The sequence below is a fragment of the Nanorana parkeri genome, unplaced genomic scaffold, assembly GCF_000935625.1.
Source record: "Nanorana parkeri isolate BGI_ZX_2015 unplaced genomic scaffold, ASM93562v1 scaffold664, whole genome shotgun sequence".
NCBI lineage: Eukaryota > Metazoa > Chordata > Amphibia > Anura > Dicroglossidae > Nanorana > Nanorana parkeri.
Genome location: NW_017306932.1, coordinates 885,710 through 912,205, shown reverse-complemented (window position 1 = coordinate 912,205; position 26,496 = coordinate 885,710). Strand labels below are relative to the sequence as shown.

The 26,496-nt window shown below is 40.6% G+C and overlaps 1 protein-coding gene across 1 annotated transcript in view; it reads left to right on the top strand.

The window, feature by feature from the left end:
• Positions 1 to 18,394, top strand: part of ARHGAP12 (Rho GTPase activating protein 12) — a gene marked incomplete at its 5' end in the record, with an annotated part of 44,428 nt that extends 26,034 nt beyond the window's left edge. The window contains 11 exons of the mRNA XM_018563436.1: positions 1,051 to 1,116; positions 2,298 to 2,366; positions 6,034 to 6,138; positions 7,232 to 7,330; positions 9,558 to 9,675; positions 11,915 to 12,034; positions 12,225 to 12,323; positions 13,021 to 13,098; positions 14,516 to 14,650; positions 15,079 to 15,181; positions 17,080 to 18,394. Of these exons, the coding sequence (XP_018418938.1) occupies positions 1,051 to 1,116; positions 2,298 to 2,366; positions 6,034 to 6,138; positions 7,232 to 7,330; positions 9,558 to 9,675; positions 11,915 to 12,034; positions 12,225 to 12,323; positions 13,021 to 13,098; positions 14,516 to 14,650; positions 15,079 to 15,181; positions 17,080 to 17,254 (1,167 nt within the window). The remainder of the gene's footprint in view (positions 1 to 1,050; positions 1,117 to 2,297; positions 2,367 to 6,033; positions 6,139 to 7,231; positions 7,331 to 9,557; positions 9,676 to 11,914; positions 12,035 to 12,224; positions 12,324 to 13,020; positions 13,099 to 14,515; positions 14,651 to 15,078; positions 15,182 to 17,079) is intronic.
• Positions 18,395 to 26,496: the final 8,102 nt, after the last annotated feature.

Below are 26,496 nucleotides of genomic sequence, written 5' to 3'. Positions count from 1 at the left end.
TCTGAATGAGGCTTTAACTTGCCTAACCTTTATGAATGAATATTTCTCAGTTAACATGAAGAAAATAACATCAACATTTGTTTGATATGTGCTAATTCATTGGAGTATACTAATATATATGCTGGGCGGAACTTTTATAAAGGAACCCCTTAGGGTACTATGCGATGTATTAATTTAGTTGCCTGTTTTGGAATCCTCTCCAGATTTCCTGTGTTTCCAAAAACCTGTATTCAGCATGAGGCCTTACAAATTATATTTCTAGAGGCAGCACAAAGCTTGCATCATGTTTTGGATCACAGTGCATCGATAGAGGAAGGAAGGGAAGAGTAAAACCCATATCAATTTATTTTGTTATTGTCTGTGTGTTGGGTAGAGTTACCTTTACTTCCTGTACAAAAGACACAACAGGAAGTAATGGGAAAACTGCAAAAAGTAGTGTAATTCTCTTTTTAGACCATTGTCAAATTACCAGGTCACCCATTTGGAAGGTGAACACTCGCTTCTTCTGGGGACAATGTAAAAGTTTGTATTTCCCATCATTTCTGTATTGGTGACGATGGTCGTCAGAACAAATGGAGAGGCTGACTCTACCTAGCAGGGACACAGACTGGAATAAAAACTTGACAGGCGCTCTAATCCTTTCCTATTCATCTAAAATATAGAAACAAAAACTTTTGGCTATGCAAGCACTTTAAATCCTGGGTTTTGTAGGATTTCTCCTGATGCTCATAGCATGAAGCAAGCCAGATTTTGCCTTTCATTCAGCTAATTCTGGAAACATGAAAGGTGGAGTCTGGTTGAGCATCCATAATGGTTTGTTTGCTTTACTAAAGCAGTGTGAAGTGCAACTACCCAGAGCAACAAGCCAGATTGCATTTAAATTCCTTATAACCCTGGTAAACTAAACTATGCTGCTGTGGGTTACTGCGCTTTCCACTACATTTTCCGCACTGCTTTGACAGAAGTTTTCCTGTATAAGTTGCTGTTTTTATCTGAAATCCAGAATCGCTCAACCACAAGTTTTCTCTTTTTTTTTTTTTTTCTTTTCAGGATCAAGAAAAGTATGGTGTGTTAAATGTGACTAAAATCACAGAGAACGGGAAGAAAGTTAGGCAAGTACATTCCTCTCTGTAGATCTTTGGCATTGTTATGTTGGAATACCTGTCCTAGCTCTACTCTCCCAGATCCGTCTGTAGAATGTCAGTCACTCTTTACAATAGGCTTAATGCTGCAGAGGAAGGTGTGAGGATGAAAGCAGTATGATTTTTTTTTTTTTAAATACCTTTCGTACTGTGAAAGTTTTATCATAGTTAAAGGATAACTGTACATATCCTTTACTTTGTATAGTTGAAATAGACCCCACCAATTTACTTGCAGTTTGCTGACACAGCCCTGAAAGCATGATGTGCACTATGGAGGTACATTTGCAGCGCTGACAGTTAATTTACTGTCAGCAAAAAAACACAGGTCAGCCTGTTGAGGTTTTTTTTTTGGGGGGGTGGGGGCAGGGGTTAGGCTGCAAATAGTCTGACCTTCTGGTCACCTTCACACTGTTAAGCCACTTCTGGTGGCTTAACAGTGTGGCAGGGCGAATGGTGAAAATATGGTATTTGCTTTATAGGATAAGTTTGCTTTAAATTACATCTAAAGGCTCCTGTATGACAGTCTCAACATGCCCCTATGTGATAAACAAGCATCATGAAGGAACACAAATAACTTTCTATATCTTTCCTGAGTTACCTGGAAATACCATGTAGTAACTATATATGTTTGCATAAATGGTTAAATTTAAATGAAATCTTGCCACTGCTTCTAGTGTCATGTTAGTGCTGGCTAACATTCTCATTTTTACTAGGTTTGTTTTTCTTTTTGTATGTTTCAGATACTGTTGTCTCTGCAGATGTGTGTCTTTAACATTCTGCTAAACTTTTATATACGAGTACAGCTTGGACCGAGTAAGGGGGGAGGGTACAGAAAGCCTGTCCTGAAAAATTAACTATTAGTGCAAATAAAAAAGTATGGATAGCACTCGTAATACAGTTACAGTCTCCTTAAACTAGCGTCATAAAACTTGTGTTCACTTCAATGGCAAACATTAGCTCCCTGGTGGTCCATGATGTATATGTACAAAATTTAACATGTACGTGCGGAATGGTTTTAGTAACCTAATCAGTGTCTGGGTTAGAAGATTGCTTTTGTCCCAGACTTAGTGACGCATAACATTACCATTATTTTAGTATTTTGAAGACAAGTTAAAATACTTGCTATTACATTTCTGTTATTACTTTTACAGGAAGAACTGGACATCATCATGGGCTGTACTGCAAGGCTCCTCCATGTTGTTCCAAGGAACTGGAGCTAGCTGGGTGAGAGAATCAGGTTTAAATTATCTTCCTTATGGAGACTGATTGCAGGAAAGAATGTGACTGCAGAGTTTTATCATTCCGTGCCTCTGTCTCCTGGCTATCTGCTTTTAATTAAAGTGAAAGAAGAGTGTCTGGCAAATCATAATTTAATTGAATTTCCGTTTTTTAAATGAATCAGGCTCTTCTAAATCAGGAGCGTGTTTAGTTAGTGCTTGAAAGACGTCGTCTTTACTTTTCTTTACCCGCTACATGAGCAAACTATTACTCTAGTCACCGGATTTATCAAATCCAGTGTAAGTTGGACCTGCTGACTGACAGCTGGGTATTCGATCAATATCACTAGATGAGTCACACCGGGAAGGTAAGGTAGTTACATTTGTGACTGTGATTCTTGAAATGATTTAAATTTGTTATTTCTGCAGTTCTGTTTTCTGCAGTTCACATGCCTATACACCACCCAGATCAGTGTATTTCTGCGGCCGATCTGTCTGTACGAACCACAAACAGTCTTCTTAGCTGTCCACATCTATGTATTCGCTCCTAGACAGGTGTTGGCCTGTCCTTGGTTTGTACAAGCTTCCTGTATGCAGTTAATAAACTCCTGGCCATACCCGCTGCAGAAATATGCTGATTTGGGTGGTGTATGGCCACGTGTAAATGAGCCCTTAGTTTTGGATGGAGTGGAAGTATCATCAGACTCGTTGTTAGACATCAACTGTTGTAATCTCCACAAAAAAAATGTAAGCTTTGCGTATAGTAGGGAATGGCCAAAAACCCCTGTCAGTGTTGTGTCTGTTTGTATTTGATTGGGGAGATTTCCCTTAACTTCCCGTCTCTAGGCACAAGAGGAAGTGAGAGAAAACCTCGGTAGAGGAAGTGAAGGCCTCTCTTAGACCGATATCACTGGAATAAGCATCCCTGCTGAAAGATTTCCTCTTCATTCCAGTTCGAGAGACAATCTAAAATGTTAGGTTTTTACTCACTTGCAGTCCAAGAGTTGATGGTCAAATCTCACCAAAGGGACACACAGTGGTAAAAACCTGGCAGAGGTTCTGAACCTTCCCTACTCTTTCCAAAATTAAAAACAAAGCAACTTTTGACTTTAGATACACTTTGAGGTTAATGTGTACATAGCATTTTAGTCATTTAGGCCAACATCACAGCTGTACAGTGCGTTAATGGACGGTACGTCTCATTTTTAATTGATAACGCACCCAGCATGGCACGAACTGCACCTGTCCCCCTTTTTTTGTTATGCCAGTGAAGGGTAAATTGGCATAGGGCATAGGTAAAAAAAAAAAAGGTAAATACTTTTCTTTTTATGCAGCCAGATTTTATAGAACAAAGAAAGAAATGTGATACTTGGGCTTTGAAGCAAATCCAGCAATGGAAACTGCCATCAGTCTGACCTTACAGGTTTAATGATCATGGCATGGGTGAGGAATTATTGGGCAAAAATGAATATGGACACCAACACTCCAGATGCAGAAAAAATGCGTCTATTTATTGACAAAAATGCAGCATATCACACTTGGTGTGCAGGAATGGTTGGGAACGCACCTGGAGGCATCCTGTGCCTTATTGTCTGTGGAAAAACATAACATTGACCTGAAAGTGTTCAATATAGCCTGCCACTTGTTTCCTCAAAGAAATCAGCCAGTTCAGACGGCCACCATCTCATGTCTTTGGCTGACTTTAGAAAAACATGAATTATGATCCATATCTTTCAGTATCTGTTTTACGTGTCATTTATTTAGTGTGCTAATATGTCTCTTGTTATTTCAAAACACTCCTTTTCTTCTCCATCCTCAACAAAGTCTTTCTGCACCCGTTGTTCTGTGTCTGTGCTCCTCCTGTCACTCCTCTCTGCCTGGAAAAACACTCTTTATGGTCAGCGTTTTGTCACCTATGTAAACGTCAGTCCTGTATCTTTCATCTCTATATGTGCATGACTTTGCTGTGCATGTTCAACATTCAAATCTGTAAGCCATTGCAAAACCTTTAGTGGAAATTAATGCTTGTTGTCTTTAGTCTACCAGGGCAGTAGCATGGAAATTGTAACTCCGATTTCTAACCGAGTTCATTAAGATTTTTCTCTTTGTGCAAGCTTGCTGTATTAAGGAGCTAGTCTTCTTATTTAAAATGTTATTGTCAAAGTGCAAATGTCTCACGAAGGGCAAAATTATTCCCTGCAGGTGTATTAAGGAGCAGCAGCAAAGCCAGTTGTCTTTTTAATGTGCTTTACACTCGTTTTGTCAAGTTACACAAAAGGGTGAATCCAACAGCTGCTCCGGCGGTCATGCTGCTGCTTCTTTATAAATGTGATTTTTTCTTTTTTTTGTTGATATATGGATCTTCTGGTAGACTTGTGCATTTCGCAATACCCCAGTTGAACCAGGGTAAAATTCCTTCATTTAAAAAGCCAATGCAGCCAATTTGATCCTTTTGTCTTTTTTTAAATGTAAACCAATGAATGGTTTGTCTGTGAAGGTTCTCATTCATTCAGGTCATGGTATATCTGTAAAAATAATAATTTAAGGCAACTGGACTTGCTGTATTTTTCTTGAAGACGTTTTACTGGTCATCCAACCAGCTTTCTCAATTCAGAATGACTTGTACAAAAAATTATCTGGGAATAAGTATGGTTAATGTTGCTCCAATCCACATAATCTGTTAGTCGCAACCAGGTGTTGATTACATTTGCATAATTGGAGCTAGGAGGTGTTAATAACCTGCCCAGAGAGAGGTGTTAAAATGAATGGTTTGTTTTGCCTTCCTGCCCATAGCAAAACAAGCCATACTTACCTGTCTTCCTTCCTATGCCAGATATCCTTTCTATTTTGCTGAGCGAAGTAATCTTTTAGTCCCTATTCTAGCCAGAACACGTGTTCAAGTTCCAACCACAGAGAATAGCCCACCAGGAAGCATGACCTGTCCTTTTGCCCACACCACTAAACTCTGGTTGAAAAGATTTTGCTAAAAAAAAACCTTCAGCATCTGGACTACTTCCAGGTGCTTGGTTCCCCACTCTTGTGATTGTGTAATGCGATTCCTTCTGCCATCCCCTGCCCCTTGCAGTGATGTAGGGGCTGGCAAAGGAATCCACAGAGTGCAGTGGGGTATGCCACCATCCAACAGTCCCAGCAAGCTTCTTTCTTTAACTCAGCAGAGTTTGGCGGTGTGAGTAGTATTTGATTGTTGTGCAGCTAGGCATTTAATTCACGTTTTAAAAATAGTGACCGAGTCATTTTAAAATGGTTTCTTAGGTCAAAGTGTGGAGATCTCTTTGCTTGGGTTCCCAGCCCTTACATCAGAGACCCACTGTCCTTCAACAGGAAGAGTGGTAACACCCAAGAACTACCCTGTGGTTAAAAGAGGCATGCATCTCAAGGCAGAAGGGAACTAAATTAGGAAGTACGGCTGGGAGACCTCATCACTGGAAACCCCAAGATATAGAAGAGACTAGCAAGTAACTGATAACTAAGGCTCTATCTTTAACTGAAGTAACACTTTGGCTTGGATTGTTTTTTTTAATGTACATTTTATATACTTTTTTTTTTTCTATTCCGTTATCCAGAAAATACCTGTAATTATGATTTTAAAATTATTGATTAAAAAAATTGTGCTGTCATCTGTAATCATGATTGATGCAACTTCTTGTATCTAGAAATTTGGAAGTAACCAGTCCAAACCAGAATTTACGGTTGATCTCAAAGGAGCCTCCGTGGAATGGGCTACAAAGGATAAATCCAGCAAAAAGAATGTTATAGAGGTAACGTGTAATCTCCAATGCTATTTTTCTTAAGATTTAGCCTAAAAAATTTGACTTTGAAAATAATTTTTTTGACATTGGTAATTGTCAATTTTAATATGGATCTGCACAGTTAAGCAGTTTTACTCCTCCGAAAATCCTGTCCAGAGTGAACAGTTACCTGTCTACCCATCTTTGTGATGCACAAAGGTTATCAGGTTTAAATTAAAGAGGAAAGCCACATGACAAAGTGCCTGTCGCATGGCTAACTAGCTGATCTCAGCAAGGGATATGTTGATCAGCTGGGTTGTGTCTTCCTGGCTGCTCAGTATTGTTCCCCTGAGATGAGTGGAGCGTCAGGGGCTTCTTTACCCTTTGAGTGTGCGTATGCATGCATGCATTGATTGTTGTAAAGCAGCTGGATAAACTGATTACCATCTTACAATATGCCACTGCAATATATAGTGGCTGCTCGCTGTAACAATATATTTAGAAATTGAACTGCAAAATGGCCCATCAGAGGTGTTTAATTTATACTTGAAGACATACTGCATGAACACCATCCCCCCAATAGTATACAGCATACCTGGTCTGAGAGGCAGAAAAAATGCTTTTCAATGCCAGATAGCCTTTCCATCTTGCTGAGCCCAGTCCTCTTCCACTCCGCATTCTGCCAAGCGCACATGTTCCAGTTTCAACCACAGAGAATAATAGCCCACCAGGCAGCATGACCAGAGCTTGGTACAAGCCAACTATTATTCCTTATGGCTTTGACAGCACGTGTCTACTAGCTACAAGAGGACTGTATGCCAAAAGATATTACAGCTGCTGAGCAACTAAACTGATCATCAATAGCCCAATTTTAGGATGACTTTTTAATTATGTCACAGTGAAAGCCAAGATATAATTAACCCAAGTATGTGCTTCAAGTTTGCCCTCTTTTAATGGGAATATCATTTACAACACCCCTGACAAGGTGGTGGAACTTTGGCCTGTTCCAGTAGTATTACTGTCTCTGCTATCTACTGCTTTTGAGTAATAAATGGTGCTCTGTGTTGTACAAAATCATGCATCTTTGCCGGATAGTATATATGACATATATTGTTTTCTACAGGTTAAAACCAACTCGGGAACGGAGCTACTCATCCAATCTGATAATGACAATATGATCAGGGAATGGTACACAGCACTTTGCAACACTATGGGTATTCCGGTACGATCATTTTTTAAATGTTTGTGCTGCTTCCTGTATAGCAAATCTTATTACCGACCAATTTATATATTTCTTTATGATGTCTTTGAAACCTTTAGACAGATATAAAGTAATTTTTTTTTGTCTAGTTACATATTTATTATTCAAAAGCCACTGTGTTTTAAATGCTGCAAGTGTAATTCAAGACAATATTTTTATATTCATTACTTATAATCCTTGAACACTAAAAATCATTTAGTCTCTCCTGCAACGTGCAGTTTAGGCATCCTAACTTGTTTCGGCAGAAGTGGCTTAAAGTAGTATTAAGGTCTGGGCATTTTTTACATTAATGCATTCTCTGCATTAGGGTAAAAATGGCCCAGCACCTTTTTTCTACCCCAGTACAGCCCCCCCCTACTCGTCCTCGCCGCCGGTCCCAAAGCGATCCTCCGTTCCCCGAACGTCTGGGTTGCGAGGGGAGGATACTGATGGCAGAGGAGCCATAGGCTCCTTTTGCCATCAATCAGAGGGAAGGGGCGTGGCCTGCCACAGGGCTGTGTGTGTCTATGGGTGCACGAGCGCGCACGGGTGCCTCCATTAGAACGATAGTGGCACCCGTGCAGGGGACAGGGGGGGAAGAGCGCTTTGGGGAGCCACTAGAAAACAAGGAATTTTAAAATTTTAAAGAAAAAAAAAAGCAGCCGCCTCCAGCAAAGGAGGGTCTCCTTAAAGGAGATATTAAAAAAAAAAATTAGGGCTTTAATATCACTTTAAGAGGGAGATTTTGCAAGTTACAGAAGGGCTGAGGATCCCACCAGAGAGATGACATTTATTTATATTCCAGTTAGCATGTTGGAGAAGGAGACCTATAGGAAGCTGCTGGGTTTGGGTAGTGCTATCACCCTGTAGCAATATATCAGGGTTTATATGAGGCACAAGAATAGCTGAACCGAATTGCATATATTGGCAGATCCATATTTAAACTTTAGCTATAGTTCTGTTTTAAGGATAGCTATAGATGGAGAGATATCTCAAGTTTTAATGAATAAGAGAACTACCCATCACTGTGATTGGCATACCACAATTGTTTGTTATGACTTTGCCAGCTTACTTTATCAAAACCTGTCATTGTTACCCTGTTTGTGGAGTAACAGTAATGATCCTAAAGTTCCAAGATTGCCCTATTTATTCCAGGTGTCTCTGACATACTGTGGGAATAAATAGCTAGGATATGTTTATGGCCTGTTTGACAACTGGAAACTCTAGTGTAATTGGTCTTAGTATGGCCAGCTTCAAGTTGATTGTAGCTAGGCCAGGTCATGGAACTGTGGATTCTCTCTCTAGTGCCTGTTTGTCCGGCAGTGTAAGAGATCTTCGTATTTTCTTAGATAGTAACATAGTAGATAAGGTTGAATAAAGACAAGGGTCCATCCAGTTCAACCTGTGTGTGTGTATGGGTGTGTATGATTGTGTGTCTGTATTTATTTGACTCGAACACTGCCCATATTTTTGTATATTAAGTGAAATAAGGAACTCGCCGAGAAGTTTCTTGAATTTATCAATGCTCTCAACGGAGACCACCGTCTGTGGAAGGAAATTCCACAATTTCACTAATGTCGCAGTAAAAAAAAACCTATAATTTCTGAGATTGAACCCCCTTTCCTCCAACCTACCGTTTTCTGTCCCTGTGTTCTCAATACAGTTTTCTGATTGAACAGTTTGTTCCGTATATATTGTGATCCCCATTGATGATTTTGAAGATTGCAGTAAGGTCTCCTCATCATCGCCTTATTTCTAAGGTGAATAATTTTAATTGCTGAAGGCGGTCCTAGATCAACCTAAATAATCTTTCACATAAAAAAAGCTTACACATCATTGTAGATCAGTGACCATGCAGCACTTCTAATCCAGGGTGTGATTCCTGCTTAGAACAGTATTGCTGGGGCTTATAGAACAGTAACTTGCATAATAGAAAACATTCAAATGTACTTCTGAAAAAATTAATCTTTTAAAAATATCTGTGTGCTGTTGCGGAAGATTCTTGAAAGTTGCTGAAGTGCTCCGAGCTGTTGAGCATTACTTGGTAAATCACAACTCCAATTAGTCAATCTTTCAATTTTGTTCCTGGACGAGAGTTTTAAATGATTATTGCTAATGTAACTTTCTTTCTTCATAAGTTGTCAAAGTATTTTATTAGTAAAAAGGTTTTAGAGCTTCACTAACTTGCATGTGTTTTTATTACATATAGATTGCAGAGTTGGAAGAAACCAGTGAGGATAACGTGCCCGACTCTCCAGTGGAGAAGCAAGGGAAGGATAAGCATGACAAAGAAAAGGATCATGACAAAGATTCCAAAAAGAGTCGATGTAAGACATTCCAGAATCATCTCGGCATTATAGTGACACTAAACTCTTAGAGTTAAATCTTAAAAATGCATTCAAGTACCTTAACTATTAACAAAAATGTATCTTGCTTGTGCATCACTTGGCTGTAGATCCTCAAATCATCTCTGAATTGGTGCTGACACTGTCCTACTTTTTGGAGGGTGGCTAATTTTGTTCCCCATGGCTCATGTGTGTGTTGTAAAGTAGTCACCGCTCCACGCTCACTCCTGTGGTGGACTACAATCTCATATTTAGTTTACTAATTTTGTATTGAGATTGTAGGCTATCACAGGAGTAAGCTTGGAGCGGTGGCTACGTTGCAACACATACAGGGACCACGGGGAACAAACGTAGCCACCCTCCAGAAGGAAGGACAGTGCCGGCACCAATTCGGAGATGATTTGAAGATCTTTTTAGTGTCACTTTAATGAAAACCTGTACCATAACAAAACAAATGCTAAACCAGCATCAGGCAGTCGTGCAAAGATTAAATAAGTCCTACAAAAAGGCATCAAAAAGGCATGTCACAAAAGAAAATGATGTTTCAAGACCTTCACAGGTTCCCTTCATCAGGCAAAGTGTCACTTTAGCATTGTACACAGCCCACACTGTGCAAAGGTACCATCGCTGAGGTGACCAAAAACACAGTCTTTCTTTATTTCAAGATGGGTCTGGGCTGCATGATGCCAATTAGTGGCTTTCTTTGTGCTGCTATCTGCTAAATGACTTCCATTGCATAGTGAAAGAAGCACACTATGGTTGGGCATCTGGGGTATGATTTATATTCTGTGCCGATTTATATCACTGCATAGCCTTATGCCCTGTCCACACTTGTGCAATGTCCTGCAGTGCAGCAACCCCTTCAACTGCATGGACAGCACACAAGACATTGGCATTCTAACCACTGCACCTTAGAGCATTGTGGTGTATTTAGCGGTTTGTCTGAAGTTCAACAATAATTAAGAAGTTTGCTTCTAAATCTAGAATGACACATCAATATTATTTTAAATGTTTTGTCATTTAAAGGTCTTTTTCTACATGTTTCAAAAAAGGTCATGCATTGCTGATTTCTCTGTTATCTGTAATGGGATGTAATTCCTGCTTCTCTCTCTTTCCTGTATACGGGACTCCCTAGTCCAACCCCTTGCTCGTAGGAGATGTGTTTATGTATAGTGTGACCTAACAAGATTTTGCTCATGAATTTAATTTAGATTTCTACTTTTTTTTTTTTGCAATGATCTTGCCTTGCCCCTACCATATGAATTCAGTATTCTATTTTGCACAATCCAGTTTACTTATATTTACCAAATGTATGTGGAGGGATTTAGCATAAAATAGCTTCTAATGTACCTGCATCCACCGCTCTTATCCCAAGGCTTACCAGAATTGTGCTGTACGATTGTTCCAGTCAGATCAGAGCAGTCCAAGAGCTACTGTATCTTGTTTTCCACATACTGGGGCTATTTGTGTGCAGCTCAGCTATAGTAACCAGTAATATGTGGACAAAGCAAATGTGGCCAAAATAATAAAGTAAAATGAAAAATAATAAAAGACTACCAGCATAGAGTCCAACTGTAAGTGGATTTAAACGTGCTTGGGACAAACTTAGCTCTATACTCATGGAAAAAAGAGTAATAAAACAAACAAGGGGCAGACTCAATTGACTACTTAGTCTTTTTTTGCGTTACTCTTCTATAAAAGTGGGTAAAAAAAGGAAATTTTCATATAATTGAGAAAATATGCAAGAGGTTGAGTTTTATATATTTAGCTGTTCAGGGTGATTCTAAAATTACAGTTTTGTTACATACTCAGTATTTTGACAGTATTTCATGCTTTTACTCTACTTTCTTTTTAACATTGCAGTTCATTAATGTTCATTGTTCCAACTTCTCTGATGGGAGATGTAGTGTTTTTTGCTATTGACTGCTGCAGCTTGTATATTGAAATTGCATTTTGCTGTATTAAATAAGGCAGAAAGAATTACACCTAAAAGAATGTTCCTATAGGATTGTAAATCTTTGACCTGTATTTATGAGTAATGCCTTTTGCTGGAATTCAGTGAGTTCCGATGAAGTGATATGTTTTGTGTTGTCAGTCTGGGGTTCCTCCAGCTGCTCAGGAAGCCCCAGCACAATGGGACTTGTAGCTTTGAAACTCCTGTAGTTTGCTGTAAACCACAATGTGGTTGTCTGCTTACAGCTCTGTCACTTCTTTATTTTAGCCATTAAACAAACAACCAGCATTGATAACACTGAGCAGAAAAAGACCAAAACGAAGTTAAAGAAGTTTCTCATCCGGCGGCCAACGTTGCAAGCTGTCCGTGAGAAGGGCTACATCAAAGGTAAAAGAAAAGGCCTCATTCATTCAGCCATCAGGGTTCATCAGAAATGGAGGATGTAGACCTGTTGTACATTGTGTATTAGTCAACTGAAATGCTTCTTCCATTCACATTGATAATATAATTTGATTCATTGATCACCAGTTTGTCCTTTGATTCATTTTCTGAATGTTCCTTTTTTATTGTTTTACAGACCAGGTATTTGGCTCCAGCCTGGCCAGTCTTTGTCAGAGGGAAAACACTACTGTGCCAACATTTGTTAAGATGTGTATTGACCATATTGAAGAAAATGGTATGTCTTCACACAAAAAAACACAATATGTTGGTCACATAAAAGTCACAAATTTCATTTAACGTGTTAAACATTTCCTGTCTAATGGAACAGCAAAATATTCATCTCAATAGACGTGCCATAGAAATCACGATGTTTCCTGATAACACTTTTACTCCCTTTCCTTGCAATGTGATTGCAGCAATATGCAGTTTAGCATCCATAAATGTCTTGGTGCATGTATTGCCAACCGTTTTATCTAGTTTAGGATAGAGTAGGGAAGGGTTAAAACCCCCCATCAAGTTTTCATTGCCATTTGTGTCCTTACTGGGTCCTGAGAACCACTGTCACCGTGGCAGAAAATAAGGGGAGATTTAAAAATTCTGGAGTTGTCACCGGAACAAAAGGTAGCTTAATATTCCAATAGGGAGACCTGTTCTGGTGACAGCTGTCTAAATGGGGAATTTCCCTCCATTTCATTAGACTTCCACTTCTTGTTATATCTCTGGGACAGTAAGTGAAGAGATCTCCCCAATAGAAAACAGAGCTCTAAAAAGTAAAATAAAAGGTTTGGGTCATGCATATACTTTACCATTCAGAAACTCTATTAATAATATGTTGAGGAAGAATTGCCATGTGCAGCTTTTATTTTTTATTTATTTTTTGTGAAAGAAATGTTCAGTTGGAACAACATTGATCTTGTCTTAATTATCCTTAGGACTGGATATAGATGGTTTGTACAGAGTCAGCGGGAACCTTGCTGTGATACAAAAGCTCCGCTTTGCAGTAACGCATGGTAAGTTTTGGAAACCATAATTTCTCATTTTAGGACAAATCGGTTTTTGCCTTTTGTTCTTTATTTAGTGTTTACAAGAAATTTACGGCAGTTTCTCGTGTACAAAAGTAATCTTTGGCATTAGTTGTGTAAAGTCCTTTTTAAATTTTTTGAATCAGTAAGTTGTACAACATTTTTCATGCATTTTGTCTACAGTTTCAGTAAAAATCTTAAAATAAGATATTGTCATCAGTGCTTAAGTTAAAACTCCAGGTAGATATAAAAGACACAAATGAATACGGCTAGTTATTATTTAATACATCATTAAGGCTAGGTGCACACCTAGGCGTTTGCACATTTTTCGCACAATTCTTTTTTTGCTTTTAAAAACATGCGTTTCTTCCTAGATAGCGATATCTATGGGACCAAAACCATGCGCGATCCACCACCAAAATGTCTCCTGCATCTTTTCGCAGGGCAGGTGTTTTTCTACGCATGACGCAACGTTAAGGTGTGAACAGTTGCCATTAACTTGCATGGAAATGTGTGTTTTCCGCGTTTTCGCACATCTGCGCATAAAAACGCTCAGGTGTGAACCAGCCCTAAATGTTTTTTTTAAAGGAGAATTATAGGGGGATGAAATACTCATCTCCATAATTAGAGTGAATGTGTGACACAAAAGCTGTCACACGTCGGCTCTATAGATCAGGAACTGAGCAATCACAAACTTCTGATAGCTCATTTTCCAATCTTCTCTCTACAGAGAACAGTGACTGTCAGTCACTCCTCCTCGCAGGGATTCCCCCTCTTCCCTCTCTGTTCCTCCAGCTCTAGACAGACAGAGCCAGCTGTCAATCAGGCAGCAGGGTGGCTCCCGACAATATTGTCTGGATCAGTCTCGGCTGAGTTTTGTGTCACCGGAGGACATTAGTATAAGTTCCCCTGTGGCCCTAAAAAGAAAAATGGCAAAAAAAGGTTGGGCCATAGTTCTCTTTTTTATTAGTGTAAATAAGTGAAATTGACTTGTTATAAGTCTCTTGCAATCCCCTATAATACAGCATTTAGACTGGGAGAAGGAACAGCAGCACTAGGAGCCACCCAGTTGTCTGACATGCAAATGTAATGGCCCATCAAGGAACATGCTGATAGGAGGAGAGAGTGGAGTGAGCAAATACATGACATCATTCACTGTCCAGTCAGCAGGCTTAAGGGTGCAAAGAAGACACCACTCTATCTCTTCTATAGTCTATAACTGTAACAGAAAAAGTGGTTTCATTCACTTGGCTGTGCTATGTGGCAGGGCTATGCTGTGTATAAATATCAGCACTGGATGGACAAATACAAATCATTTGGCAGGTAAAACAGTTCCCTTATATGTATTTTATTGGAGTATTTAGCGGTTTGGCTGATGGTTCGTGATTTTCTTTTTTTCCTCTAGATGAGAAACTGGACTTGAATGACTGTAAATGGGAAGATATCCATGTCATTACAGGTGCTTTGAAGATGTTCTTCAGAGAACTGCCCGAACCCCTTTTTACCTACAACTACTTCAATGACTTTGTGAATGCTATCAGTAAGTTCCAGGCTACATACCTCACCCTGTGGCTTTTTCCACTTATCTTGTTGTTACTATATTCTTGATTTACAAGCCCTAGCCCATAGAAGCCAATGTTTTCATATCTTGTATTGATGGGAATGAAAAAAATCTGAAACGGCTGTGTTCAGGCAGAAACAATGATCTTATATAGATTCTGGTTGCTCACAAATCATCCTTATTTTAGTCACCAGCCATTATAATATTTTCTTTTATATTATATATAGTACAGCTGTAAACTGTCATTTTGTAGCCTTTTCATTTTGCTTTTTTATTTTTTTGGCACTTAAAAAAAAAAGTATTGAAATGCAGCCACTTGAGGGCAGTACATGACAGAGTATCACCAGTCCCTGCCTTACACCGTAATATCAGCTGACATAATTCATAGCAAATCACTTTTCTTCCAGAACAAGAGCCCAAACTTCGCGTTCAAGGTGTCAAAGATCTAATTAAGCAGTTGCCAAAGCCCAACCAAGACACAATGCAGGAGCTCTTCAAGCATCTTAAACAGTGAGTTTAAAGAACTGAATGTATGGAAAGATTTGTCATTGAAATGTTTTGGTCTTTTTTGTAAGTGGCATTAATGGTAAGCTTAGCAGACTTCTATTAGGAAAACTCACAAACAAGTGTAGTGCTGTTCGGTACCAACTTTTGATTGGTGCTTTAGAATGTAAATTGGCTGTTTTCAGCTGATTTTTTTCCTTCTGTGCTGCTGTGGTATCTGTGCAGATGTACCGTCATAATTGTGCTTTTTGTTTCTGTTAATTGACTCCATGTGGAGTCAAAGTACAAAAGTGGACCTGAATCTCTCCTTCGCACCTCAGCTCGTGGTTATGTGTAGGGGCCTGTTTATAAAAAAAGAGCCAAATTTAGGGCTAGTTCACACCATCTTCAGTGCGTTCCATTCCGATTTATGTCTGGAATGCACTGGATCGCATTGCAGCCGGCTCACTGTGTTGAGGCGGGAGGGGGATGGCGGTCCATTGAACTCAATGGCACTGTAGCCACGCCCTCCAGCCACAATGTGATCGGCCGCACGGGAACGCAAGGCACATCAATGCCTGCGGTCCGGTTTGGTGAGAAAAAATGCTGCAATCACTATTTCTTTCTGACCGGGCTGGAACGCAGGCATTGAGCGGCCTCGCATTAATGCCAAAGGGCGTGGCTGCAGTGCCATTTTCTTAAATGCACCGCCATGCCCCCTCCTGCCCCACAGTGGGCTGTAACGCACTGTGTCTGGTGTGAACGGGCCCTCAGGCACACTGGCTGGGTGCTTGCCAGGATTCAGCCACAGAAATCGTACTAGTACACCTTCACCACTGAATCAGCTTTATTTCTATTACATACCACCTTTTGTGACCTTGTATGGTCCCTTTATTTAGGCAAAAATAATCCTTTCCACAGTCCTGAACACTGGAATATATTTGAGGTAAGAGCCATGAAAATGTGAGGGGAACACACAAGTGAAGCACTGCTCCTCCACGGCTCAGGGAAGGAATGAGCCCGGTGCTTGCCGCTGGAAGCACGTTCTTGCTCCATTATTAGCCCATACAAACAGAATAAAAGCTGACCGCACACCGGATTCCGCCAGAATAGTTTATTGAAGCGTGACTACGACTTAAGCCTGTGATTGGGTGAAACACTTAACAGGGGGCAGACCTTGGGTGGAACAAAGTTCCAAAAACTATTCTAGTGGAACCCGGTGTGCGGCCAGCTTTCCACTGTTTGTGTGAGCCATAAAACTGTGTCACCAGGCAGAGAGATATGGTTCTTGTATTGTTGGGTTGTGCCATGTACCTGATTACTGCAGCACACTGTTATTGTGTTTGTAGTGTTACGGTGATGTGCATTATTTTTGCATGGATTCAACTGCTTTTGTCCTTGTTTTCTGCAAAATATATGTAGTTTTATAGTGACAAACCCCAGCCTAAGCAAATTAAAGGAGAACTATGGGGTCAGTGCTTTTCCCCTTAGTTCTCCTAAGGGTAACGTGAGGACACAAACTAGCGTCCTCCCGTCACCCAAAGCTCCGTCTACCGCCAGCTACAGCTTGCAGTATACTGAGACGCCACAGCCCAAACAGATCCCGCCAATTCTGTCTGGATCCACCCAGCTGCGTGAGTGACAGCTGGCTCTGCCTATCTAGAGGCAGAGCCAGCTGTACCCTCCCCCATCCGTTCCATCAGTCAGCGCTGGAGGATCGGCGAGGGGGGGGGGGGGGGGGGGAATCTCTGCAGCACCAATTCAGAGATGATTTGAAGATCTACAGCCGAGTGATACACAAATAAGGTCCAGTATTGTTAATCGGGTACTTGAATACCATTTTGGGATATAACTTTTGGGTTTTGTGTCACTTTAAGAAATCGACTTCCTATATCTAATTGTTCATTTGTTTTTCTTCTCTCTAGTGTTGTGGAAATTGGAGACAAAAACCGAATGAATTTTCAAAGTTTAGCAATAGTATTTGGCCCAACTTTGTTGAAGCCGGAAAAAGAAACTGGTAACATAGCCATCCATACAATATACCAGAGTCAAATAGTAGAGTTAATTCTAATGGAGTATAACTCGATCTTTGGCCGCTGAGCCGTCATCTCTGACAACCACTGAACGACCATCTCAGCTAGAAGGACACAACCACCTTTTTGCTTTTTTTTTTTTTTCTATTTTGGACCAAAAACCACCTGAGTTTCTTTTTGCACTTCTGTGAAGATCATTGGAAAGCGCTGGAGTTGAAACATTTTGGCCTACGTATCTCATCAAGTCTCCATGGACTATTTTTGACATTTTATGATTGGGGATTTTGCATTCAGATTTTTCCTTTTTTTTTTTTTTTTTTTTCTTAACAGAACTGCAAGTCTAACACAGACACTGGATTTACTGGAGATTAAAACTACTAATATGCCATAGATATGAACTTTTAACCACTGTCACTTGTTCTGAAGTGTTTGAAGCTGATCTTTGTATTTGCTGTTGAACCATTTTGAAGTTCAGTTTATTTTTTTTCTAGTGAAAATGCATCTGGTATGTGTGGTTGGAAGCAGCCAGTGTCTTCTTGTGCAGGTAGACGGCAAAACGGTCAGCAGAACATCTGACAAATGCTCGGCTCTGCATGGAGAATTCTTATAGCATTGCGTTCTATTCCTTCTCAAGCTCTCCCTGCTGGAAAAAATGAGCTTCTGTTCTCTCAACCTTGCAGAGCTGCACACTGGTGTTAATTATTATTTAAGCCACCAAAATCATTTTTGGGACTCTTCTTTTTTTTATTTATCAGTGCATTCTCTCTGACTGACTTTTGATTGTGTGTGGAAGTCAGATAACCATGGTATTCTTCGACATTGCTAACTGTGTGCTAACCTGCAGCTACAAGATTCCATTGAGCGCTGATACTGTATACTGTGGTCATGCTAATTCTGTGGTATTAAAATATTACACTTAATATGTAAATAGAAGCCAAAGGACAGCTTAGCTTTTGGCGTACTGTATATAAAGAAAACTGTATAGCCCTAATTTCTTTTTTTTTCCTCTTCATTTTCACACCTTTCTAATGCTGTGCAGGAAGGTTTCTCTTTTTCTCTCGGATAAATGACCTACCGATCAGAACTAAAGGTACCTGTAGACATCAGATGATGATTTTCTAATATTGGAGATTTACAACCATTCTTTGCAATAAAGTGGACCTGCAGTGTAGAGTTAGGTCTGCTTTAATAGACTGCCCAGGCATTATGAAGAGAGGATGGTTATGAAAACTTTACCCCTGAACTGTATAAAGATGGACTTGTGGCACCTCGACATGATCTGAAGACCGCATATGACCCAGCCTAGGACTGCATAGCTTTATTAACTCACTAGAGACTCTGCAGATGTTGGCACCCCAGTGTAGATCACTGCGATTGAGGGGCTTGTGACCTACAACCAGGGACATCATTTTTTAGAGGCTCCCAGGAATGTGATGACTTTACTGCTCCTAAGCTGCCTCCATTATATCTGCTTAAGTATGGGTCCATTTAAAGCTAAAAAAAAAAAGATTTTTCCTAAGACCACTCCAGTATATTCAGTGTACTGGATTTAATTTAAACATTTTGAGACATGAGTTGATATTTTGTGGTTTACAATGATTAGCGATCACACAGGACATGGTGTGGCATACCAAGTTAGAGTCTTGATCTTTCAAATTGATTTTTGTAGGTATTTTATAGGGGCCCCATGCACCCAAGTGTTTAAAGTAAGAGCTTGAAACGTGTTCCTTGTATATCTGTACTGGCTGTCAGCGTATGACCTCCTTATCAAGTCAAATTACCTAATACAGACCAGTGCACAGTTAAGGGCAGTTCATAATGGTCATGAAAAAATCCATACAAGCTCCAGCATTGGTTGTCACTGATGCTGCAGTCATTGTCATGTTGTTACTTTCCCAAGCAGGGGCTTCTTCTTTCCCGTAAAACATCAAAGCATTGCCTGCGTGTCTGACATTTCCTGCAACTGCCTTCATGATGTTAGCTGGAAACTCTAAAGTATTCAGCACCAAATAAAGACTTTGCAGTGGTCTCAGACCTAGTTTTTAAGGGGCATTGCACATTTAAGATGTATTTATTTGGCTGACTGGCAGTGAATGGGTTATAGATAATCATGTCTCATAACATTTTCTTTCCTGTTTTCTTGCTGAAGCTGTGCCTACAGCATATGTATTGATCTTAGGTACGGATTTATTTACTAAGCATTGCCAAGAGAAGTGATGATACAAAGAGGGCAGTAACCCATGACCCCTGATGCATGCTTACTGATTGCTGTGGGTTACTGTTCAAGGTGTGTTCTTAAAGTGCACCTATGGTAAAAAAAAAAAATGAATCCATTTAATATTCAGCCTTCACAGCATATTACATTATGGCTGGCTTCTCTTGCACGGGATCCCCTCCAGCGCTGTAATGTCAGTGCTCTTCTCTGCCACCGGCACTTTCATCTTTACCGAGTCTAGTTTCAGCATCTTTAGCCTCTTAATTGGCTGGGCCGGGATACTGTAAATCCCACACATGCGAGTTACTTCATTTTGGAAAACGACCCTGCCGATCTTGTGCACTGAGCTAACAGGCAGAGAGGCAGCAATTGTGACAAGAGACATTCAGAGTCTCTTCTGTCATAAAAACCCTACCTAGTGTTTGGGGTTTTCTTTTTAATTTTTGCTTTACCTACCAGTGTAGTGTGATCCTGAACAGAAATAGCCCCATATATATGATAAACAATGCTCCACTTGTTAGGATTCAAACTTGGCAGGGATCATTCAGATGCTGCTTCCAGGACTGTTATTATCTTTAGTTCATTTAATGAGCCACCCAGAATAAATATGCAGATCATGAGTACCAATACTTTAGTGGCCTTATACTTGTTTACAGGTCAGAAATATAAAAACAAATCTAAACCCAGTCAAAGAAAATCTCATATAGGCTTTAAGTGGTTTTTCATCTTATTAAATCTTTCAGCAAAAAAATACCTGGTGATCCTGCCTTGAAGTTCCCTGTTCAGGAACTTCCTGTTTTAAGTCTCCCAATTGTGCTCCTGCATGTCACTCTGTCATATGCATCCCTTGTGGAGATCCACGAGAGAGAGATGATGCTGGAGAGAGTGCATGTAGACAGGAAGTGACTAGAGGAGGTCAGCAGTGCGAAGATGCAACAAAGGTTAAAAAAAAGAGAAAAGTATTAAGTAGTATTTACAACAACGGTGACAATTGTTTGCTGAACCCTTTAGCAAACTAGATGCCATCCATTTAGGGTTTAGGTTTACTTTACATAGTGCAGCAAAAATAAGTATTAACAGGTTCTGAGCGTGCAAGTTTAAAATCAAGTCTGTGACTACAGCTGCCAAATTTAGTTTTGACAGGTCCTCTTTTAATCATCCTCCTCTGTGAACTCTCATCTAATGTCTATGGGTAAATTGTCCTTAAGCACTTTTAGATCATAACTGTTTTATTTGCAGGTAAACATTTTTAAGGAAAGGTACTGGAATTAATTTAAACTGCGTTCTCAAACCAGTGAGTTATTTAATATGTACAGTATATTTTAGAGGAAAAAAAGATTGCAGAGGTGGAATAAAAGACCCACTTCTATTTCATTGTGCCTGCGGGTGAGAAAATAGTGCCCGGTTATGAATCAGTTAAAGAACAAAATAATGACCTGTGAAGCTGGAGTATTTCTATTACATTTGACGATGTAGACCAATTTGTAAAATAAAAAATGAATTTGGAAGATTTTGTTACAGGGAACGACGTGTGAACTTTATTTTATTTTTTCTTCCTCCAAATGTATTTTTGTAGTCCAACTTCAATATGTTGTATTTTTTTGTCTGTTGCTAATAAAGACATCAGCACAGAGTTCATCTTATGTAGTACCAAAATGGTCTTATATTATGGGTCCCACCTCCAAATCACAGGTACAGGCAGTCCCCGAGTTACATGCATCCGACTTACATACGACTCCTACTTACAAACGGAGGCTATTACTGTACAGCAGGGGTAGTCGTAATGCTGCCGCGCTCGTGCCGACGAGGAGTGCGCTCCTTTTTGGGTCTGGTTTGTACTACTCTACGTACATTACAGGAAGTTAGCTCTTGTTAGACGTGCAGATGACTGATGCCCACCTCTTCTTCTAGGTCACTGTGAGGTTTTACTGCTGTCTGTATCCTCATTAGAACGATTAAGACAACAGGAAGTGAGAGAAAATCTTTACCTAGGAAGGGAAATTCACTCCTGTAAGAGTTATCATGGGAAAAAGGTGTCTCCACTGAAGCTTTATCACCAATCCTTGTTTCCACGACAACCCTACATTTTCAAAATCCAATTGTCACCGGGACAGAAAGTGAGGTGACATCTTCTGAACAGGGGCACACACATCAGAACAAACATTACATGGGGTTAACCCTTCCCTATGCTATCCAAAACAAAACATTTTGGCTGGAGTTACACTTAGAAAAATTTACCTGTTCCAACTTGCATACAAATTCAACTTAAGAACAAACCTACAGAACCTATCTTGTTCGTTATCCGAGGACTGACAGTAAATATTCCATTAACCTCTTTTGCTCTCACAAAACAAAATTGACAGAGCGCCTGCCCTGAGTGTACATAATATGATCAGAATCATACAAACAGAATTTTTCAATGTTTGTGAGTATGATTCTGATCATATTATGTACACTTAATAATAAAACAATTTTACACTAGGCCAGGCGCTCTTGTCAATTTTGTTTTGTAGGTTTCTCAGTTCCCTGACCTGGACGGGGCAGCCTGCAATAGTGGTGTTTTTTTCAAAGGGCAGCTATGCAAATCCTGCGTCGCTGATGTGGTATGTGATGTAATTGGAGCTTTTGCTCTCACACCTGTATTCCCCTTATGGACCAGAGCAGTTTTTGCATTTCCGCTATGAGCCTGTTTATTTCATGGGAACTTTCTCATTACTTTAGATCCTTGGTTCTCAAATGGTGGGTCGTGACACAAAATTGGGTCGGGACCCCGTGTTCAGTGGGTCGCCGTGTGCCTTCCACTTTTCTAGGTGATAGTCTCTTAGCCACCTCCTACCACAGCACTGTCAGTGCTCACGCAGAGCAGCCATTCAGAATATGCTGCCCGGCGTCGAGTGTCAGCTTCAAATGGGGTGGGCTAGAGCTATGGCCATGAGGAAGCTCCATACATCCATTGGTTACGTGCCCTGTAGAGGTGCCTGGACCGGAGTGACGTCACATTCTGGTTCCCGGCACCTCTACAGGGCATGCAAGGGAGTTGTACAAGCAATGCATGTATGGATGGAGCTCCGTCACAGCACAGCAGCCCAGCACTGGACCCCCAGCTGAGGATCCATTCCAGTTCTTGTAATGACACCCCCAACACACCTCCCCCCCACAGTTCAATTGCCCGCACTGAAAAACACGGTACTGCAATACCGTGCGTTCCATTGCAGGTTGACTTGGGTCACCACTTAATGGCCAAGGACAAATGTGGGTCCTGAGGTTACACAGGTTGCGAACCACTGCTTTAGATGATAGAAAATACTTTCTTTTGGCAATATTGTTCTGCATCAGTTATTCATTAAGGGACACAGGATTCAGAGGCAGCTGAGTTATACATCCAGAAAAATGCACACCACAGCGCTCAGCAGACTCCCCAATGATATTCTCCACCAACAATTGTTTGCAGGCTGCCATCAAAAGTATTCCTCACAAAACATGCAAAACAAACAGACAGCGCCTTGTCCTCGTGTAATACCTTTTATTAATCAATGAACATACAAGCTGACATAAAATACTACTCACATGGTAATCACTGAATGAATGGTACAAGGCAGACCCCACACAAAGCTGCCTTGCTAGCTGACGCGCTTCGGGGAATATACCCCCTTCCTCAGAGCTTTGTCTTTTTTTGTTTTGCATGAGTTATACATCTGCCTACAGGAGGATTTGGATACTGGCAAAACAAGAAGCACTGACCAGCCTAGTCTAACCCCTGCCTCTGTTTTTGTGCTAGTGTCCTAGGAGAATGGATGTCTTTTCTCCATTGAGAAAAGTAATACTGATTTTACCAGCCATTTTCTCTTTTTCAATAGTTTTTTTTTTTTTTTATTTAGACAATATTTCATCTACATGAGAGCTGTGCTCTGCAGCTATTTGGATCGGTACATTCTCAGAAATAGCTTGGAAGGCCGTATCCTGACCCTGCTTGACTGAAGATTGCAGGACCTGTCTGGAATGTGACCTTCAGGCCTGGTTCACACCTGGGGATTCCAAGAACCTGCGATTTCGTGTGTGATCACCGCACGTTTGCAGAATTGTGCACAAATGCGCTTGCGGTGCCATTGTTTTCTAATGGCACCCCAAAAGCAGCTGGCACATTGAGCAGTATTCCACCACATTTCCGCGCGTACAAATGCGAAGGAATAAAGTGTCGCACAAGAAGGTGCAGGAGCCTTTTTGTCGCACAGATATGACCGCAGCAAATGCGGCGCACGAATGCACAGTCCGGGGATGCGCATCCTGGCAACGTGCAGATGGGAACCAGGCCTCAGGCACTTGGCTCTGCTTGAGGCGCTTTTTAGACCCTTGTGATGTTGGCCACAAAGCACTTTCCAGGTACAGAGCTATGGCACGGCCTCTGGCGACACCCAGTCTCTGACGTCTCTTTAATAAACATGCCGTGCATCAGCAGCAACTAGGCTAATTTGAACTGTTGCGCGCCGTTATTCTTTTTTCTGCTTGTCATAGTGGAAAGAGGTTTACATGCTGAAGTACTGCTTCACCTTCCATTACGTGGGCCACTTGGATTATATATTGTGTTACAAAGATATGAGGATCATTGAAGATCAATCGTTTTGCTGTATTACTCAGGAGTAGTGATGAGTTAAATGTGCTTGGGTTCGATTCACAAGCCATTTGTTGAACTCATTAGAAAATCTGCAAACTTTCTTCCGAACCCTATTAAAGTCTATAGAGGGAAGGGAGTGGGGGGTTGTGGCAAATATTGAAAATTAATTAGGTAATTAAAGACGTAAGGGATTGTCAAACAAAGGGAATAGAGACCTGGGCACTTGCATGGGGGACATTTACCAATGCAAAAAATAACTAAAAAATGCTGTTCAACAGGAGCAGCTCTCTCAGCAAGGCTTAAAGGGTGACTTTAAAGGCATAGCCTAAGCATGTTATTTAAACAAATTGTGTGCTTTTTAAAGTGTAAGAAAAATAAATAAATATATTTTGCCGTTTTAGATGTTTTGTTAAATCTGGGAAGAAGGCTGATTTTTTACCCTCAGCACCTTCACAGTAACCTGTCCCAATGGGAAGACTTGGGACTGAAATTTTGATAGTGTTTCTTTCATTCACTTAATTACCATACAATGGACAAACCCCCTGAAACTCTTCACCCCTCACAGCCTCTCCTAAGTTTGCATAGAAAGATAAGCAACTAGAAATGTTCACCCTGAAACTCTAACCCAAGTGCAAGTAGTTTAAACTGCAAGAAGCATTTTTTCATTTTTTTTTTTATATAAAATCGGTGTTATCCCAATTTTGGCTGCAAAAGTGGAAATGCACTTAAAACTAGCATGTGAATTGATGCACATTTTTGGTTTACACAAGCTAATGGCCTTTTAGATAAGTCTGGTATGGATATTTGATGGGAACCCCATTCAGGGGTGCAGCAAACAAGAACAATGACAACTCTCCATTTACTTCATCCATTTGGTGAACTGCACAAATGTATCTCATTAAGTATCCTATTAAAAAATGTTTTAGGCAGGTGTGAGAAAATACTGTAAAGTAAGAATTCTTTCAAAAATAAAAAGTGTTAATAGTTTATTTTTATCAAGTAACAAAATGGAAAGTAAATGAACAGAAGAGAAATCCAAATCACATCAATATTTGGTGTCACCGGCCTTAGCCCTCAAAACAGCATCAGTTCTTCTAGGCACATTTGCACACAGTTTGTGAAGGAACTCGGCAGGTAGGTTGTTCCAAACCTCTTGGAGAACTAAGCACAGATCTTCTGTGGATGTCGGCTGCCTCAAATCCCTCCGTCTCTTCATGTAATCCCAGACAGACTCGATGATGTTGAGATCAGGGCTCTGTGGGGGCCAAACCATCACTTCCTGGACCCCTTGTTCTTCTTTATGCTGAAGATAGTTCTTAATGACATTGTCTGTATATGTGGGGTCGTTGTCCTGCTGCAGAAAAAATGTACGGCCAATCATTAGCCTCCCCGATGGTATGGCAGGATGGATAAGTATCTTCTTGTATTTCTCAGCATTAAGGACACCATTGATCTTGACCAAATCTCCAACTCCACTGGCAGAAACGCAGCCCCAGACTTGCAAGGAACTTCCCCATACTTCACTGTTGCCTACAGACACTCATTATTGTACCACTCTCCAGCCCCTCACTGAACAAACTGCCTCCTGCTACTGCCAAAATATTTCAAGTTTTGACTCGTTGGTCCCGATCGCCTGCTGCCATTTTAAGCCACCCCAATTCCTATGTGCATAGTTGAGTCGCTTACCACCGATGTGAAAACTAGGCTTTGGCTTTTTGGCAGCAATTCTTCCATAAAGACCACTTCTGGACAGACTTCTTCAGACTGTAGATGGGTGTACCTCGGTCCCACTGGTTTCCGCCAGTTCCCTGCTGATGGCACTGCTGGACATTTTCTGATGTCGAAGGGAACTAAGCATAATGTGTCTTTCATCTGCTGCATTGTTTCCTTGGCCGACCACTGTGTCTACAGTCCTCAATGTTGCCCGTTTCTTTGTGCTTCAAAGAAGCTTGAGCAGCACATCTTGAAACCCCAATCGGCTTTGAAATCTTTGCCTGGGAGATACTTTGCTGATCCAGTATAACTACCTTGTGTCTTGTTGCCGTGCTCAGTCTTAACATGGTGTATGGCCTGTGACATGAAACTGACTTCCACAACCTCACCTTAGTAGCAGAGTTTGGCTGTTCCTCGCCCAGTTTTATGCCTCCTACACAGCTGTTTCTGTTTCAGTTAATGACTATGTTTCAACCTACCTATGAAATGAATGATCATTCGCACCTGCTTGGTATCATTGGTTAATCGTACACCTGAATCTAATCCTACAAAATGCCTGGCTTTGTGCAAGTGTAAGAACTGATGCTGGTTTGAAGCCAAGGGGTAGTCACACCAAATATTAATTTGATTTAGATTCTTCCTTTGTTCGCTCACTTTGCATTTGTAAATTGATAAAAATAAACAAAAATATATATTTCTGAAAGCATTCTTACTTTGCAGCATTGTTTCACACCTGCCTAAAACGTTTGCACAGTACTGGGGGGTGGGT